The sequence below is a fragment of the Epinephelus moara genome, chromosome 21 (genome assembly GCF_006386435.1).
Source record: "Epinephelus moara isolate mb chromosome 21, YSFRI_EMoa_1.0, whole genome shotgun sequence".
NCBI lineage: Eukaryota > Metazoa > Chordata > Actinopteri > Perciformes > Serranidae > Epinephelus > Epinephelus moara.
The window spans coordinates 8,661,823-8,678,152 of record NC_065526.1 but is presented as its reverse complement, the minus strand read 5'-3'; the positions used below and the strand labels follow the sequence as shown (position 1 = coordinate 8,678,152).

Here is a 16,330-nt window from a genome sequence, read left to right as displayed (position 1 = left end):
AAAAGATACTCACTTCAGAAAATGAGCATATCGAACTAGAGAGGTCTCCAACATTCAGGCTTGATAAATTACTTAAATATTGAAATACCGTTTCGATTAATCCGCTCATCATTTCAGCATTAATAAAGAGACAGTTCACCCCAAAAACAAAAATACATATTTTTCCTCTTACCTGTGGAGCTAATTATCTGTCCAGGAGGTGGTGAACTTCCTGAGTGTGATGACGATGAGGGCGAGGAGGACAGACGCTCCCAGGAAGACAGCTGTAACAGTGGCTGTGATGGCCCCAGCACCCCTGCACACACACACACACACACATACACAGAATATTAATCATTTAAATACATAGGATTGGCACAGTCATGGTGTATATAGAGTCAGTTTTACCTTCCTCCTCGTCCAGGGCTTGAGAGTGTGTGGTGTCCTCGTAGCCGAAAGTGAAGGACTGCTCTGTCATGTCCTAGAAATGGCTTGGGTGGTGACATCATTGGGTGGCTCTCCGTACATGGTGTCCTGGTTGTCTCTGATTGTTGAGTCTGCGACTGTCTCTGCAGACCAGAAAGAAAAATAATACCATTTGCTTTCAGGTTATTATACACTTAAGAAAACATGCTGCATTTCTGCCATTACATTCCAATTTTCTGTAATTATATTAATTTGTTTTTCTTTAACAGACCCCATAGTTTTTTACTTTGCATTTTCTTATTTCTTTGGGGCAATAATAACAAGCTCAGGTCCTCTACCAGAGGCCAGGGAGTTTGAGGTATCTGCGCAGTATCTTAGCTGTTCCCAGGACTGCACTCTTCTGGACAGAGACCTCAGATGTACCTGGAATCTGCTGGAGCCACTCTCCCAGTTTGGGGGTCACAGCCTCGAGTCTTACACCCTGCTGTCTCAGGAGCATCTTTGCACAGCCTGCACCTGGGGTCCTGTCTGCTATGTTGTGGTAGACACCTGCTTCTATTGATCTTGTGCTAAGTGCCTGTTCCTGTGCTGCCATGATTAGTGCTTCTGTGCTGTCTTTCAGTCTGGCCTCTTCCAGCCACTGTTAGGATGTCTTGATGACGGCCACTTCTTTAATCTGTCGGTGGTACATGCCGTGCAGGGGCTTGTTCTTCCATGATGGTTCATCCTTCTCTTCTGCTGCCTGAGGTATTCACTTAGCAGCTCATCTTTGGGGGCCATCTTCCTGATGTATTCCTAGATCTTGGTTGTTTCGTCGGGGTACCCCCAAAGGTGAATATAGGGGTGAAAAAAGAACTGGTTATCAAACCTTCGATCAAAATTTCCCAGGTCCCAATCTGCTCAAGGATTCTTGTGATGTGCCGGTACCCCAGATGTACCCCTAATCCAAGGTGGGGCCTCCTTGGATCGGACTTGGCTCTGACCTTTCGAAGCTTTGACACAGGATCTCTGGGAGTGTCCTGCAGTGTCTGGCACCAGTGCATTGGCGGCAGATCCATTTAGTCCAGTGGGTGGTGAGGTGGGTTAATGGCACATGCCACAGATGCTCATTCAGAGTGGGATCTGGGGAATTTGGAGGCCAGGTTGACACTTTGAGGTCTTTGTCACATTCCTTGGGCCATTCCTGAGCCATGTTTGCAGTGTGGCATGCTGCATTATCCTGCTGGGGGCCACTGCCATTGGGGAGTACTGTTGCCATGAGGGGGGGTACATGGTCTGTAACGGTGTTTGAGTGGGTGGAACATGTCAGGTGGTATCCACATGAATGATTTCCCAGCAGAACAATGCATTGGAACAAAAATAATCAAAGTTATTCACTTCACCTGAATGCATGTCTTTGGTTTTATTTATTTATTTACAAGTCCCATGTTGCGGGTTATATCAGATAAATACGGTCAGATTAGCTTGACTGCAGTTTTTTTTTTTTTTATTACAAAATAATTTTTGGACCTTCCAGCTTTTGCCTGATATCACACTGCAGTACATTTCCACACATGAACCGCATGTCCACCCTGCATGTTGAGTGTGTTTACCAAATGACTGCGGGTGTGTGCAGTAAAGTACATTTTAAAACATAGACAAAATGAGCTGCAGTGGTTTCCGGGGCCAAAGCTGCAGGTTACTGTATCCTGATCTTGGCTGCACCGGGAGGAGGAGGAGGACGAGAGGGAGGAAGGGGGGGAGATGGGATGTGACACCGCCTTGCGTTGATGACGCTTGCCATCGGGAGACATTTGGACAGCCTATGTAACCCATATACCGAGCAACAAATGGTGCGTCTGTGCTGGAGACCTGATGCTGGAGTTAGGAAGATGTTTCCGCCGACTGAGTGGCATTAATGATCCACTGCAGAGCTGCTGCAGGGGCACACACCGCGCGCTATCATCTGTTGATCGGATTGGAGACAATTAAGCGCATTATCATGAGCCGCCGCGGTCCGACTTACAGGTAGGTACCGAGAGAGACGGGGATCATTACAGGCGCACGAGCATCGTTAGAGCCGTGAAGGTGCATAGAAAGGGCAGGCAGCTCTTGGCATGTTTATCCGATGCAGGTATGGAGCTATTGGTATGCAGATGGAGACTTCAGAGGTTGCCAGGATACCCGCTGCTGCTGCATCCGCGCCTCTCGTGCGTTATTTTCCCCGTAATTGCAGGCTACAGGCCTGCACCCATCAATGGCGGGGTGATGTTATTCAGCCGAGTGTCGCTTCTGTTGCTTGAATTTCCACAGAGAGAGAGAGAGAGAGAGAGAGAGAGAGAGAGAGAGAGAGAGAGAGAGAGAGAAATAACAAGCCATCACATCAGCACTGCAGCTCCCTCCATTCATTCATGCCAGATAGGCCTACAAGGTGTTTGGCTCAGACTGGCTGAACTCGATCCCACTTGTTGGTCCTGTAAGTCACATCACAGGCTGTGTGGATGTCACACCATCATCCTGTTGGACGTGTTCAGTCGTGTTCGTGTCAAAAAGGCACACAGCAGTCTGCCTCTGCGGGGAGTCGACTCAATAATCCAAACACCTCGTGAAAAAAAACGGGACTTTAGGCAACTTGATCACAAACAGCTCCACGTGTTATCAGGGTGGGTGAAGGCCAATTAGCAGCATTTGTCAGCTGGCGATCAGCATGTTGAAGAGGGAGTTTTTAAAAGCAACATTACGCAATTAACTGCTCCAGAGGGGCCAAATCATGTGCAGGTGCACGGGTTCAAAAAAAGAAAGAAGAGGCAAATATCAAAGGGAACAATCTCAGATCATCCAACTAGTGATTATTTTCATTATTGATTCATCTGTCAGTGATTCCTCTATAAATTATTTAGTCTATACAGGCTGCAAATGTCCTTTTTTTTGTTCAATCAACAGTCAAAACCACAAAGATGTTCAGTTTACAGCGACAGATGACAAAAATCAGACCTTTGAGAAGCTGTGAATCAATGACAAGGGCTGCAATTAGGTTTAACTGTCAATTAATCTGTCCATTACCTCCTCAATTAATGCAGCAGCTGGCGTTTTAACAAAAACTAAAAGGTCTGACCACATCATTCCTATTTTATCTTCTCTTTACTGGCTCCCAGTAAAACAAAAATGATTTTAAAGTACTTCTAATTGTTTTTAAATGCTTTAATGGTTTAGCTCCTTCTTATGTAAACTACCACCATTATGAGTTCACAGTAGAGAGATCCATAGATCATCTAATAAAGGTCGACTCATTGTACCTGAAATCAAATCTTAGGAATTAGCATTATTATTATTATCTTCCTTTTTTAAGAATAATGATAATAATACCTTCTTATTTTGTTTTCATCATGTCCTGCTCGTTTTTATATGTGTAACACTTTATTATCTTACATGATATTTTATGTTTGTCATGTATGATGTATCTTAAAAGCACATTGAGTTCACGCTTGTCGTATTAAATGTGCTATATAAATAAAGTTGACTTAATTAATTAGTTGTAAAGTCTATAAAATGGGGGAAAATGTGGATCAGTCCCAAGATGACGTCCTCAAATGTCTGAAAATTTTTCAGATAATCAGACTTTATTTCTTTACACAAGTCATTCAAACTGATAAATCAATTATTAGGCTATTAATTTAACAGCTGACAACTGTTTTAATGACTTAAACCAGTTATCAAAATCGCGGTTAATTAAATTTTCATCTGTCGACTTATCAATTGACTAATCTTTCTAGCACTATAACAGATTACTGCATCAACAGATGAACAGAGAAGTTTAAACCAGATGAGAGGATGTGACCTACATACTGTTCACAGCCCTGGTTACCAACCTAAGGGTCGGGACCCCTGCACGTGGTCACCAGATAAATCTGAGTGGTCACAGGATGATTAATCGAATAGCAGAGAGGAAAAATATTGTCATGCTGCATATCTTTATATAATTTTCCCACTTCTCTTGAATGTTTGCTTGTTGGGATGACCTCTAGCTCACCTGGTGGAGCATCCTTCACATATAGGCTGAGCGAGCGGGGTCAAGTTTGACCTGTGACCCTTTGCTGCACGTCATACCTTCTCTTCTCTCTCCAGCTGCTCCTTCATAAAGGCAAGAAACCCCCCAAAATTATTCCCCCAACCTTGTCTGGTCACTTAAATTATCCAAATAAAAACATGTAACCTGTGACATGCGATATTAGTCTGCTTTTACAGGACATGATGTAAAAATGTTGCAGAGGGAACCACTATAGAGTGAGTGAGTGGCATATGACCTCATTATAACCCACAACAATTCAAAGTAAAAGCAGATTTCCTTTAAGTCTCCTTTTGTCAACGTGATTTTGAGCGGTGCTGAAATCTGTGCGTCTGGGTCTCAGGAGGGGAGCCGCACAGAGCTCCACATGCTGAACATGTGGTGTGTTTATCAGCGCTGAGCATGAGTGACGTCCGCAGTGCTCACAGGTGTGTGTTTGCAGCAGAAGTTTGCCTCTGAGGAGCGTTGAGGAGCTGTAAGAGCTGTTTGCACCTTTCATATCACTGCCTGCCAGCTCCCTACCTGCCTGTGTGCCTCTGACACACATTTCCTGTCATTTCTGACTTTCACGTAAGCCTCTAACCGCAGCCTCTTCTTTCTTAGCTGCTTTTGGAGCCGATCTGCTTAAGGGTATCTGTCAAGTCATGCACGTGCTCAGAGTTGTGTTTGGGCAACATGTTTACTGCTTGTTTAAGACTCACCTGCCCTAAAAACAAGACATACTCCGCGCAGATTTAGGTGACACACCAGATCCACTGGGTGCAGCCATATGTGTGTTTGTTTTAGACGTGTAATAAAGTTGGGTAGCAATATCACTTTTAATAGGGATCAGCAGCTTTGGGGTGAGCAGGCCTGGCTGGAGCTGCTTACTGGAGTTAGTCACATGCCATATGTTTGCCCCCGACGCATGGTCACCACTGCCCTCAGCTGCCTCACCTCCCTCAATCCCAACCATTCTAACCGGTTTCACCGGCTTACCCTGGCTTTAGCATCTGTGCAGTAAATGTAGGGCATAGTTGTTTGCTTGTCTGTCCCGTGGTTTAAACCAGTAAACCCAAGCTGTGACTTTTAGTTGTGTTGGTTTGCTGCGCTGTGACACCATCTCTGCATGTCCACGATGAGGCTGAGGTCCAGGAGTAGAGAAAGGAGGGAGAGACAAAGAGATGAAGAGGTAGGAAAAAGTCTGTTTATTAAAAAGCAGTATGGATCTCTGTTTGGGAAGAAGCATTTATTTTGGCATGGAGGCCACAGCTCGTGTGTTTATCCTGTGATTCATATTTGATTTTGAGCTTTTCATTGAGATGCTATTAGAATGTTTTTCACAGTGTAAATATTGGCAAAGTAAACATTTACTGCTTTGTGGAAATAGCTGACTAGTGCTGGATGTGACGCACAGATCTGGACTAAACTGAGCTTATTTGCTGCTTTCGTGCATGTGGTGCAAAACGAGGAGTTTCACTGAAATCTGATGTGTCTTGCAGGTGAAATTTGAGGAGAGTGAAATGATTCCGAAGTCAGGAAAATCTCCGGCAGACTCGAGGAAAAGTGTCGGCATCCAAGAGTTTGCAGCACTGGCCAGATCCTCCTTAAATGGTAATAACTTTCTTTGTGTGTTTTTACTTGATGATTACCAAATGAGTTAGAACTTCAGACTCTGACCTCTGCTGCTCTGTGTGCAGGTATCTCTCAGGCAGTGAGGGACCATGTGACGAAGCCCACCTCCCTGGCTCAGGGCCGGGTCGCTCACCTCATTGAGTGGAAAGGTTGGCCCAAACCTGCAGACCCACCTCCAACTGCACACTTCAGCTCCTACTGCCGTCTGACCGAGGGAGAGAAGGAGGCCCGGTTTGCTGCAGGTAGGGGTGGGATGATATACGATTTAATCTTGACTGTGATAAAAGAAAAAATAACATTAAGTTGCTCTTGGTGAATTTTAACTATCGGAATAACTGTGAATATCATGTCCAACAGCACCTAAAGAGACTCTGCAAAAACAGGCTGCAAGAGATCTTAATCAACCATCGGCATGTGTCGTATTGCAAGATACAATGCAATTTCAAATAGCTGCAAAACCTGACTTTTAAAGATTTTTTTCCCCGCAAAAAAGTAAAAAACATGTGTCCTGTGATGCAAGAAAAATATTTGTTTCTCAACAAAATAAAAAGTAATTCTAGTATGTTTGATATGGAAGAAAATAAATGACTTAAGTACTTGAATTTTTACAGGCAGTGAATACTTAATAAATACATTTTAAAAACACAACACAAATTAAATAGCAACATACAAGATACCCAGAAAAGGGATTAAGCAATCAAGCCTGAACATTTTGACCCATCAAATTTTAATAGTGTTATATTTTTAACTAAATTTGACCGATTCAATTTGAGCAAATTGAATATATTTTTTTAACTGTGAAACTTTTATTTTTATTTTTTTAAATCTGAATATGTGAATTGTTGTTTTTTTTAATTTAAAAATTCAAATAGGAACAAATAAATTCAGATACATGGCTTTCAGAGTAAAATATTTCAATGCTATAAACTCAGTGGCTTTTGAAATTTAAATACTTGTCTCTCTCATTTGTTTCCATAGTTTGAAGAGATTTAAGCACATGTTGATGATTATCAGGATAATATCGTAAATTACAGTTATTTGAAACAGGATAATCGTGACATGACATTTTCGTATCATCCCATGCCTACAGCTGCGGGTGTTGATTTCTGTGACCTTTAGCCAAGGAGAAGTTTTGTATCCAGCTTTTGCTGCCTAACTAGCTGGTGTCTGTTTGAGTGTGCACGTGCATCCTCTTACTTATCCCGGGTTTAGCTCCAGCATCATCTCCTGGCAGGCTTCCACCTTCTGTCATGCACCTAATCCCCTAAAACTCCTGTATGTCAGCGGTCCGCTCCGCCCACCGCGCTGTCTCTTGGGTGACGGCTTGTCTTGGCAGCAGATGGTGGCCTATTAGACACTCTCCCACAACACTTCACTGCCCACCAATGGTACAACAGCTCCTGTTGTTTGGCTGTGACTCATCCTCTCTGGCGCCGGTGACATCGACGTGGTTTGATCAAGAGAGAGAATGTTGAGAGGGGGGGGGGGGGACACGTAGTGATTGTACATCATGTACATCATTAAGTCTTTTTCCTCACACTTTGATCCATGCTCTGAAATGAGGACACTTTATTCCTGCTCTGTTCATTTCAAAAAAGCTCCTGACAAGAGCCGAAACAATCGATTAATGAGCTGAATCACCTTTCAAGCAACAATGCAAAACATTTCCTGATACCAGATGTGAATATTTTGGGGCTTTCTTCGCTGTCTATCATTGCAAACTGAATATTTTTGCACTTTGGACTGTTGGTCAAACAAAATGAGCTATCTGAAGATGTGACCTTGGGTTCTGGGAAACTGTGATTGGTGTTTAATGTTACAATTTTCTGATATTTTAAAGACATCCAAGGGAGGTTTTGTTACAATAATGGTGGGGACACATATGAAAACAGGGAGCTTCAGGGTCCTCCATCGAAACACTTAAATTCCTTCATTCTGGAATTTTTTTGTGCACCAATATGTGCATTTTCATCAGTTTATGGTGTGAATGTAAAAATCCTCTGATAAATAAATAAATTAAAGTCATTTTAATAAAAAAATGCACTTTCTAAATATTGAGGGTTGCGTATCCCCTGCGTCCTCCCCCGAATCTATGCCCATATAGACTGTGAGAGCCACATTGTGTGAATATAAGTTCACCAATCTGATACCAGGTAATTTATTAAAATTGGTAATGTCATATACAAGATTAAAACTGTGTATTTACTATTTTTAAGAAGATCTCCATAACACTATGGTCTAGAAACTTACTTAAAATGGCTCCTGTATTTTTTATGTAGTCTCTTGATTAGGAAATGGGTCAATAATATACAGCTGTTATTTATTTATTTATTTTATCACAATAGCATTGGATCGGTACATGGTATTAGCTGATACACAAGTTCAGGTATTAGAGTCGGTTTGGAAGGGAAAAAATGGTATTAGAACACCCCTAAAAACAAAAGGGAAAAATCAGCATTTGGTTTAACTGATCACAGGTGGACACACACATTTTTCCTTTTAAGGGTCACAAACCACAAATAAAAAAGAAATTGTGAAAATCACTGCATTAATTTGTGTCCCCGCTAGGTGTGGCTGAGCAATTTGCCATTGCTGAGGCTAAGCTGCGAGCCTGGGCGTCTATAGATGACGATGAGGAGGAAGACTCCAACGATGAGGACTCTCACACCAACGAACAAACCATCTCCAGCCAGAGCGCAGGTATCCACAGTCGCCACCATTTTGTCCATTTCATCACCTATCATGTTCATTTCTGCGTCCTCACTGACAAAACCTCATCTTCATCTTCATCCTCATCCCCTTCCCCATCCCCTCCCTCAATTATCCATCCATCTCCAGGTGTTCTGACTTTTTGCTCCTCCCTCAGACGAAGCCACATCCAATCCTACCAGCGGAGCGCCGTGCCAGCCTGAAGTTGAAGCTGGCGAGGCTCCGCCCTCCGACAGCCCCCTTGGCTCCAGCAGCGGCAGCCTGTTCTGTGGCAGGCCTGCGTCTCACAATGACCCACATTCATCCCAGACCAATTCACCTACTTTACCCAGCGACTGCATGAGTCCCTTCCTGGAGGAGGAGGAAGAGGAGGAGGAGGAGGAGGAGGAGGAAGAGGAGGAGAGGCTGGATGGCCAGGAGGAGCAGCCAGCTCTTTTGCAGGAGCAGAGCAGTGAGGTCTGCATCCACCACAAGCCTGAGTGGAGGCCTCGGGCCAGGAGCAGCAGGTTCGACTCCTGCTACTCCACCTCTCACTCTGAGTCCCCTGGAGAGGAGGACGAGGAGGACGAGGAGGAGGAAGGCAGCGTGTTTCATGAGTTTCGAATGTGGCATTCCAGCCGGAGGAGCTTCTTCTCCGACCGGGCCTCCTCTGGAGTGGCGTCCTTCGATGAAGAGGAGGAGAGGGATGAGATAGAGGAGAAGAAAGAGTATTTGATGTGATGTGTTGTCCATCTTTATGTCTCTTTGAGTCCGTGTTGATTCTGGATATGACATAATCTATTCTGCTTTCACCGTTAAAGGGACAGTTCACCCCAAGATCAAAAATACATGTTGTTCCTCTCACCTGTGGAGCTGTTTAACAAACCAGATTGTTGACTTTCTAGACTGATTAACAGCACAACAGGTTAGAGGGAAAAATATGTTTCTGATTTAGGGGTGAGCTGTCCCTTTAACTTCTCTCCACCTCCTCCTCTTCCTCGGATCATGTCTCCTCCACTCGCTGCCTTCTGTCTGTCATCCTCCAGGCCTTCCATGTACTGATCTCGCTCCGTTTATCGCTGCTGTAAACAGTATATATATATATATTGATTGGAGAGTTCAACCAGAATGTAAAGCTGTTGTTCAAACTGAGTTTTGTACATTTTTGTGAAGAGTCATGTGTTGCATTGGTTTTCTATGGATATTTTGTAGTGTTGTTTCCTCTGGGTCATGCAGTGTCATGTGGGTCGGGCTATGTTTGATACTGAATGTCTGAATGTCCTGCATATATATAAATATGACTTTTTTTGAAAGAAGTGTGTGTTGTCTTTTTTCCCCCTCACAATCACAAACATGCGAAGAAGACACACAACTTCTCTTTGAAAGGTGTTTTTTAATTTAATCATTCACTCATGTACAAAAACAATTTTATGTCCTCTGAAAAATAACGATGGCTGTTGGATTTCAAATGCATAATTCTCCTATGTACAATAGCGTGTACGTAGATCTCATCCGTGTATGTTCATATGTACAAAGCATATACAGGCCAGTGCCATATAAAGGGAGATACTACAGACTTATTGCTTAACTAGATACGCTGCAAATTAGCTTATACACTCTCTACATTTAACTCCTTATGCGTTATCTTATATGGCGAGCACTATTTCACATTCTATATGCAAACGAAAGGTTAAGACGTTAATAAATCGTTGCACAAATGTTTACGCAGACAAAACATGAGTTGGTGCTGCGATGACATCACATAAAATTGAAACATGGCTCAAAAATTGCATGAAGCTAAAAATACATCAATTTGAGGGTCGTAACGAGGACTCACACGCACTTTTGCTCTACAACAGTTTGTGGGTTATCACTGTGCTTAGTTACATTTCTTGACATTGCATTGGAGGCCAGGCTGGATTAAATGTACTCTGTTGTAAAGATACGTGGAACATATCACGGTGTTAATATCTACAGGCCGCATACACGTGTGCGTATAAGTGTGAGTGTGTTTGTGTGCTCTGTACAACAGCCGGTATCTTTCGCTCGGAGCTCAAGTGTTGTTCCTTTAATCATGCTAGAAACACGTTAAACACGCAATTAAATTCACGTAGCAGAGGATGTAGAGGCAGCTCAAGTGACAGGACTGACAGTTGCCCTCACTGAATCAGCTCCTCTGAAGCCAAACGAGGCTACATGTGCAGGAAATTATACTCATGGTAATTACAATGTGCTTCACCAGTATTCGGATCCCTGTACTAAGCTTGGTGGACCTTTGGAACTGAAGCTGCCTTTGAACAGTAGATCCCAGTCGATTTGGGGACTTCGGGGGCTGATATGACACCAACAGCTGCTAGTAAAATAAAGAAATAAAAATAAGATATGTGTTGTGAACACTGGAGTCAAACTAATGATGTCACTGTTGCTATTAAACCACCTTCGACAGCATTATTACTGTAAATTTATTGCATATAAGCCAACACATAACCAACACCTCTATATCTTAAAATTATTAGCCATGAATTCTGGACCTCTAGTATAAGTCCAGTGCTAATAAATAGGTAGTAGTCTGAAATCATACCATCATGTGCTCATTGGAATAATATTCTTTGTTCTTCTGTGCTTTCTTCTCCATTATTTGCTCCTTATATTGTTCCCTCTACATTATTTGCATGTGACTTTTTTCACTCCTTGTAATGGAACTAGGGCTGAGTATCAGTTCTCAGTACCTTCAAGTTATCAGCCGAAATAACCCAGTACCAAGTAGTACTGACGCGTCTCCCGTCAAACGATACCTGCATTAGATCCTTTTGTGCCGGGTGTCTGATCCTACTCTGTCCCAACTCCACAACCGATCAGCAAACTTTCTGTTGCTGCCATCTGCTGTCTATTGTCGGGCTGTATAACTGCTACCACCATTGTTTACCAACTGTAAACTTGTTGTTGTGACCATGAGCAAAAAGCTTTATTCTCATTAAAATCAATTACAAAAATGCGCCTCCAGCTGCTAAAATGCTTTCTGTGTGATCAGGGCCTGAGTCAGTAGTTCCCAACCTTTTTCATGACAAGGACCCCTAAATTGATTGATATTAGGTCAGAGTTGATCCCCCATGTGATAAGATTTGACTTCAGGGACCTCCACCTGAAAAGATTTTGGTTGCTAGAAATGATTCAGACCAGAATTCTGTAGTTGTCAACTGCAGTTGAGGACGCTAGCAGTTAGCCCTGTTACCGTCTGTGTGCATCTTGGGGAGCTTTCACCAACTGTCGCTGCACGGAGCTCACACTCCTGCAGCAGCAGCAGCTACAACACATACAGTCTGCGTTTTGGTGAAGTCTAGTGCGGCAGAGTTTGCAGTCCAGCGTGCCGAGATGCCACCAAAACGTTCCAAATTATGGCCATAATACACGCCACACCGTTTACATTATGGGGATCAAAAGAAGGACTCTTCTTGTATTAGTATCACTTTCAGGGATCTGGTTTGGGTACTGGTACTGTAATATTTTCAAATGATACTCAGCCCTAAATATAACTGAAGTCATGTTGACAGGATGTTATTTTGGCACAAAGACTCAAATTATGTTTAAGAGTCTGAACCAAATCTGAGCATGGCAAGGAAAGTGTCAAAAAGTCTCTCTCGCGCGCACACACACACACACACACACACACACACACACACACACTTTAAAAGATACAGCTGGTAATGTTTTATATTTTTCTTATTGTCAACAAAACCAAACTAGTCTTTGTATTTGGGTCCACTAAACACTCTCGGTAAGGTATGTTTGGAACCAAAATTAACCCTTCAGACATGGTACCTAGACCCTATGTCTGTTTAGCGTTTCCACTGCAAACAGTACCCTTAAAAGTGGGCGGGGTTGTTGTCACTCACTGCTCCGTCCAGGATTCACTGTATTTCCTCTTCACCGGTGACACAGATGGAAGTCTGCACCTCGTTTATCATCCATAGAACGCAGTTGCACGCCGACATTTTCAGAACAAAATAGAACAGGCCGCAGTGAGAGTCTGTCTCTATGGGATATTTAAAAACAGCAGGTTTGTGCATTTAGTCCCTCTCAGGCAAGCTCAGGGGTTTAGTGTGCCGGAGCCCACATGAATATGGCTCCGCAATGCTTTTTTTTAAAACTCTGAGTGAGGATTGGAATATATGTCGTCCCTGTCGAAATTCATATATATAAACGCTTGAAGATCCACTCATTACTTAAAGTGTATGTCACATGAAAACTTCAGTAATGGTTAAAGTTGTAACAGTGAAATTCACTGTGATTGCTTCACGTCATCAACTCATGCATTGAGTAACATTACAAGTTTACGTTCCACCTTAAAAGTTACCAGCAATGATAGAAAGAGACTGTATAAGTGTTCCCATGGGCTGCAGCATCTTCCGGTCTGATTGCCGGTTACATGATTGGCTACTGCAGTGCGATGTCAGGTTGCATTTCTTAAAAAGGTGAGTCTGTTTTAACTTTTTGCAGCAGGCTGCTGTGATTTTCTTCGGCATACCCTGTGGCCCCCACCACCGCACTACCCACACTCTAATGAACGGCATGGCGTTTTTGCTGCAACGCCTGATTTGGTGTGAATGCTGCGCTAAGCTAGTGGCCTCAAGCTGTTAGCCTCAAGCAGAGTTGAGGATCTTAAGAGGTCTGACAGGTCTTCTATCTGAGCTCACACCAACAGATTTCTGTTTTAATCTTCAAACCAATGCTGATTCAAGTGGCATCACTTCGTATAATTTTTATCAGATATGCAATGTTGCTCTCCAACACCTGTAAACAGACTTTGATGTGTCAAATCTGAGGCACTCCTCTTTAAAGATTTGCATCTTCAATTGGAATCGAAAAGCCACAAACAGGAGAGGGAGGTCAGAGAGAATGGAACAAACGCACTGGATTTGTTGACAGTAAAAAAATATAGAATAAAGCCAGCGTCATCCTTTGAAACAAACATCTGCACAGTTTGAAAAAAAAAAAATGAATTCACACATGCTCTCCTTCACTCGTCCACTCACGCCACAACAACGTTAGAAACACAGGTATCTAGGCTGGACTTGGAGGTGAGAGTGACCTCTACACATGTAAGAAACGTCAACATTCATGAGGCGACAGCATGGATCCCCTCTGATCATTCTGATCGATCCTCAGTGTGGGTGGGGCCACCCTCTCCCACAGGTTCTGATTGGTCCTTGTTCAGAGCTGGACTCCCCAGCTCTTGCTCTGTGACGTCCGGCTCAGGAGTGTAGGTGAGGGGGTCATAGTCACAGGCCAGCTCTGATTCCTCAGTGTGGGAGGGGCTGCAGTCAAAAGTAAACTCTGATTGGTCCTCGGTGAACGAGGGGCTCTCCTGGAGCACCAACTCCGACGACTGACTCGAGGCGTCACCGGGGCTGGTTTCAAACTGCAAATTCGTTTGGTCCGAGAAGTTGACGGGGATCTCTTTGTACGGGAGATCTGGCTGTCCCTCCACATTAGGAGGGTGGTTGGGTTCCCGTGGCAACGAGAGCCCCCTGTGGCGGATGCACAGCTTGTGTAGTTCTGTTACCTCGGACACAGTCGCAGTGTTCCCACTGTCACGGAAACTGGCCAACGGAGGGCGCACTTTTACTCCAGTCACTGTCACTGAGCCCTCGATGGCCTTACGCAGCTGGAGACACAGAGCCCCAGGCAGCCGGGGGAAAAGAACGAAAACAGTTAAAAAAACAACAACAAAAAAAACAAAAAGGGAAAGACAGCAGAAAAGGATGATAGATGGTGAGCATTAAAAACAAAGCTCAGATCTTTTGAAGTAGGGTTGTATGAGGTACTTATCCATAGTGCGCGTATAACATACAGCAGATGTGGCAAAAAAATCAGTTTAAGTGTACACTATATTAAAAATATTTTCACCACTTTATCTTGATGCAGCTAGCCCTCTCTGACAGGGAGGGCATTGGCGGCTTCACTCCTCATCTATGCACTTGTCTAAGCCACCAGACTCCATTGACAAAAACAGTAATTTTAGCTCGCTGAACATGGAAGCTGCTGGTCCACTGCTGCCTCGATAAGTTCATCTGATTTTGTGGTTGTGTGACTTAAGTGAATCTGAACTAACCCCTTTTAAACACCAAAGTCACACAATAACACAAACTAACTAACTGTTTTAGACAACGTTAGACCAGCAGCTCCTGTGTTCAGTGATGTTAAATTACTGTTTTTCTCAATGGAGTCTGGCTTTGAGGAGAGCATAGCTTATAGCCTCAGTTCCCCGTCTAAACGGACTGCAGCAAGGTAAAGCAGTAAAAATATCCCAAATATAACTTATACTTAACGTGTATATATTTTTTTTCAGGTTGGCTGAGGCTAAAATATGTTTTACTGCTGCCCTTGTCCGCATCAGCAGTGCATTACTTAGCCTCCATGTTGGTACTTCTGTCTGCTTCTCCGAACTGGGGGCATGCGGACATCTACTGTAGGTACACTGACTATGGATAGGTACCTCACACAACCACACTTCAATAATAATATTAATAATAATTATAAACTGTATTTATATAGCACCTTTCATACAATAAAAGGCAGAACAAACTATAAATCATAAAATCAAGTAAGATTTTAAAAGAGCTTTAGCAGCGTGAAGCGTAAATAGAAAGTAAAAGCATAAAAGTTTCAGACCTGTATCAGGAAAAGTCAAAGCTAGTTAAAGGCTAATGTGAACAGATACGTTTTTAGCTTTCTTTTAAAAGTATTTAGCGAGCTAGCTGCAGAGTTTTGAATGAGCTGAAGTCTCTCAGTGGGGTTTTTTGGGAGGCGAGTAAAAAGTGTGTGACAGTAGTTGAGTCAGTTTGAAATAAAGGCATGAATCAGTTTAGAAATGGTCACACCTTGGCTATGTTTCTCAAGTGGAAAAATGATGATTTAATGATGACATACAGAGGAAAGTTTCTGTCAGGAGCTTTAACAATTGAAGGAAATGCGTGCACACCTCTTTGAGAGAGACCACTCCAACCAGACGTCCCATGCTGGTCACATAGGCGTGATCCAGACCCAGCAGAGAGAAGATGGTGTGAGTCTGCGAAGGAGGAGAGATGGGTCATGGCCTGGATACAGACTCAGAGGGAGGTGTTTGCATTTGAAAGCATCACATTTGTCTAGTTTGTAACATGTCTAAATCAGGTGACTGCTAAATATATGGTCAGAAATTAAAAATCATGATAAAAATAAAGGTTGTCTAGGCATTTATTGTTAAATATTTATATCGTATAACTAAGAGAGTAAGCTACTCTGACAGAAAGGTCAATGTTATGTTGTACTTTCTGTTGATACCTTATGCAGAGATGTTTGCTCCACCAGCTGGAAAGGAGCGGGATCAATCTTGCAGTTCTTGAAATCCACCGGCTCATCGAGCTGTTGCTCCTCCCACTCTGCTATCTGCAACAAGAAGCAGGACAAGACACTAAAACTTCTACACTCTGAGTTGTAAAACTAAATTTGTTTATTTTTCTGTGTGTGTGGGTCTCACATCTGATGGGCTCATGCAATCGTCCACTTCAGTTGAGTCCTAAAAGACAAAACAGAGTA

General features: G+C 43.1%; 2 protein-coding genes across 4 annotated transcripts in view; one reads left to right on the top strand and one right to left on the bottom strand.

Annotated features, from left to right (window-relative positions):
* The first annotated feature begins 2,081 nt into the window (after nt 1-2,081).
* fam131aa (family with sequence similarity 131 member Aa) lies at nt 2,082-10,048 on the top strand. Of its 2 annotated transcripts, none has more exons than XM_050032717.1 (5): nt 2,082-2,412; nt 5,932-6,043; nt 6,130-6,306; nt 8,633-8,764; nt 8,931-10,048. In XM_050032717.1, the coding sequence occupies exons 2-5, from the start codon at nt 5,953-5,955 to the stop codon at nt 9,491-9,493; spliced, it is 963 nt and encodes a 320-aa protein (XP_049888674.1). In that variant the 5' UTR covers nt 2,082-2,412; nt 5,932-5,952; the 3' UTR covers nt 9,494-10,048. The 2 variants fall into 2 exon arrangements, with proteins under 2 accessions (XP_049888674.1, XP_049888673.1); XM_050032716.1 differs by lacking the exon at nt 2,082-2,412 and adding an exon at nt 5,478-5,621.
* Nucleotides 10,049-10,153: 105 nt separating this feature from the next.
* The window catches only part of clcn2a (chloride channel, voltage-sensitive 2a), a 54,230-nt gene continuing 48,053 nt past the window's right edge, over nt 10,154-16,330 (bottom strand). For both annotated transcript variants that reach the window (XM_050033348.1, XM_050033347.1), the window contains 4 exons: nt 16,272-16,310; nt 16,076-16,180; nt 15,735-15,821; nt 10,154-14,417 (listed from right to left, as the gene is read on the bottom strand). In XM_050033348.1, the coding sequence (XP_049889305.1) occupies nt 13,899-14,417; nt 15,735-15,821; nt 16,076-16,180; nt 16,272-16,310 (750 nt within the window). In that variant the 3' untranslated portion in view covers nt 10,154-13,898. The remainder of the gene's footprint in view (nt 14,418-15,734; nt 15,822-16,075; nt 16,181-16,271; nt 16,311-16,330) is intronic.

What these genes read in the sequence shown, in the direction of transcription:
- fam131aa (XM_050032716.1), top strand. Translation starts at nt 5,559, where the DNA reads ATGTCCACGATGAGGCTGAGGTCCAGGAGTAGAGAAAGGAGGGAGAGA. An exon ending in AGAGACAAAGAGATGAAGAG is followed by an intron (nt 5,622 to 5,931) that starts GTAGGAAAAAGT and finishes TGTGTCTTGCAG; the next exon opens with GTGAAATTTGAGGAGAGTGA. An exon ending in GGCCAGATCCTCCTTAAATG is followed by an intron (nt 6,044 to 6,129) that starts GTAATAACTTTC and finishes CTCTGTGTGCAG; the next exon opens with GTATCTCTCAGGCAGTGAGG.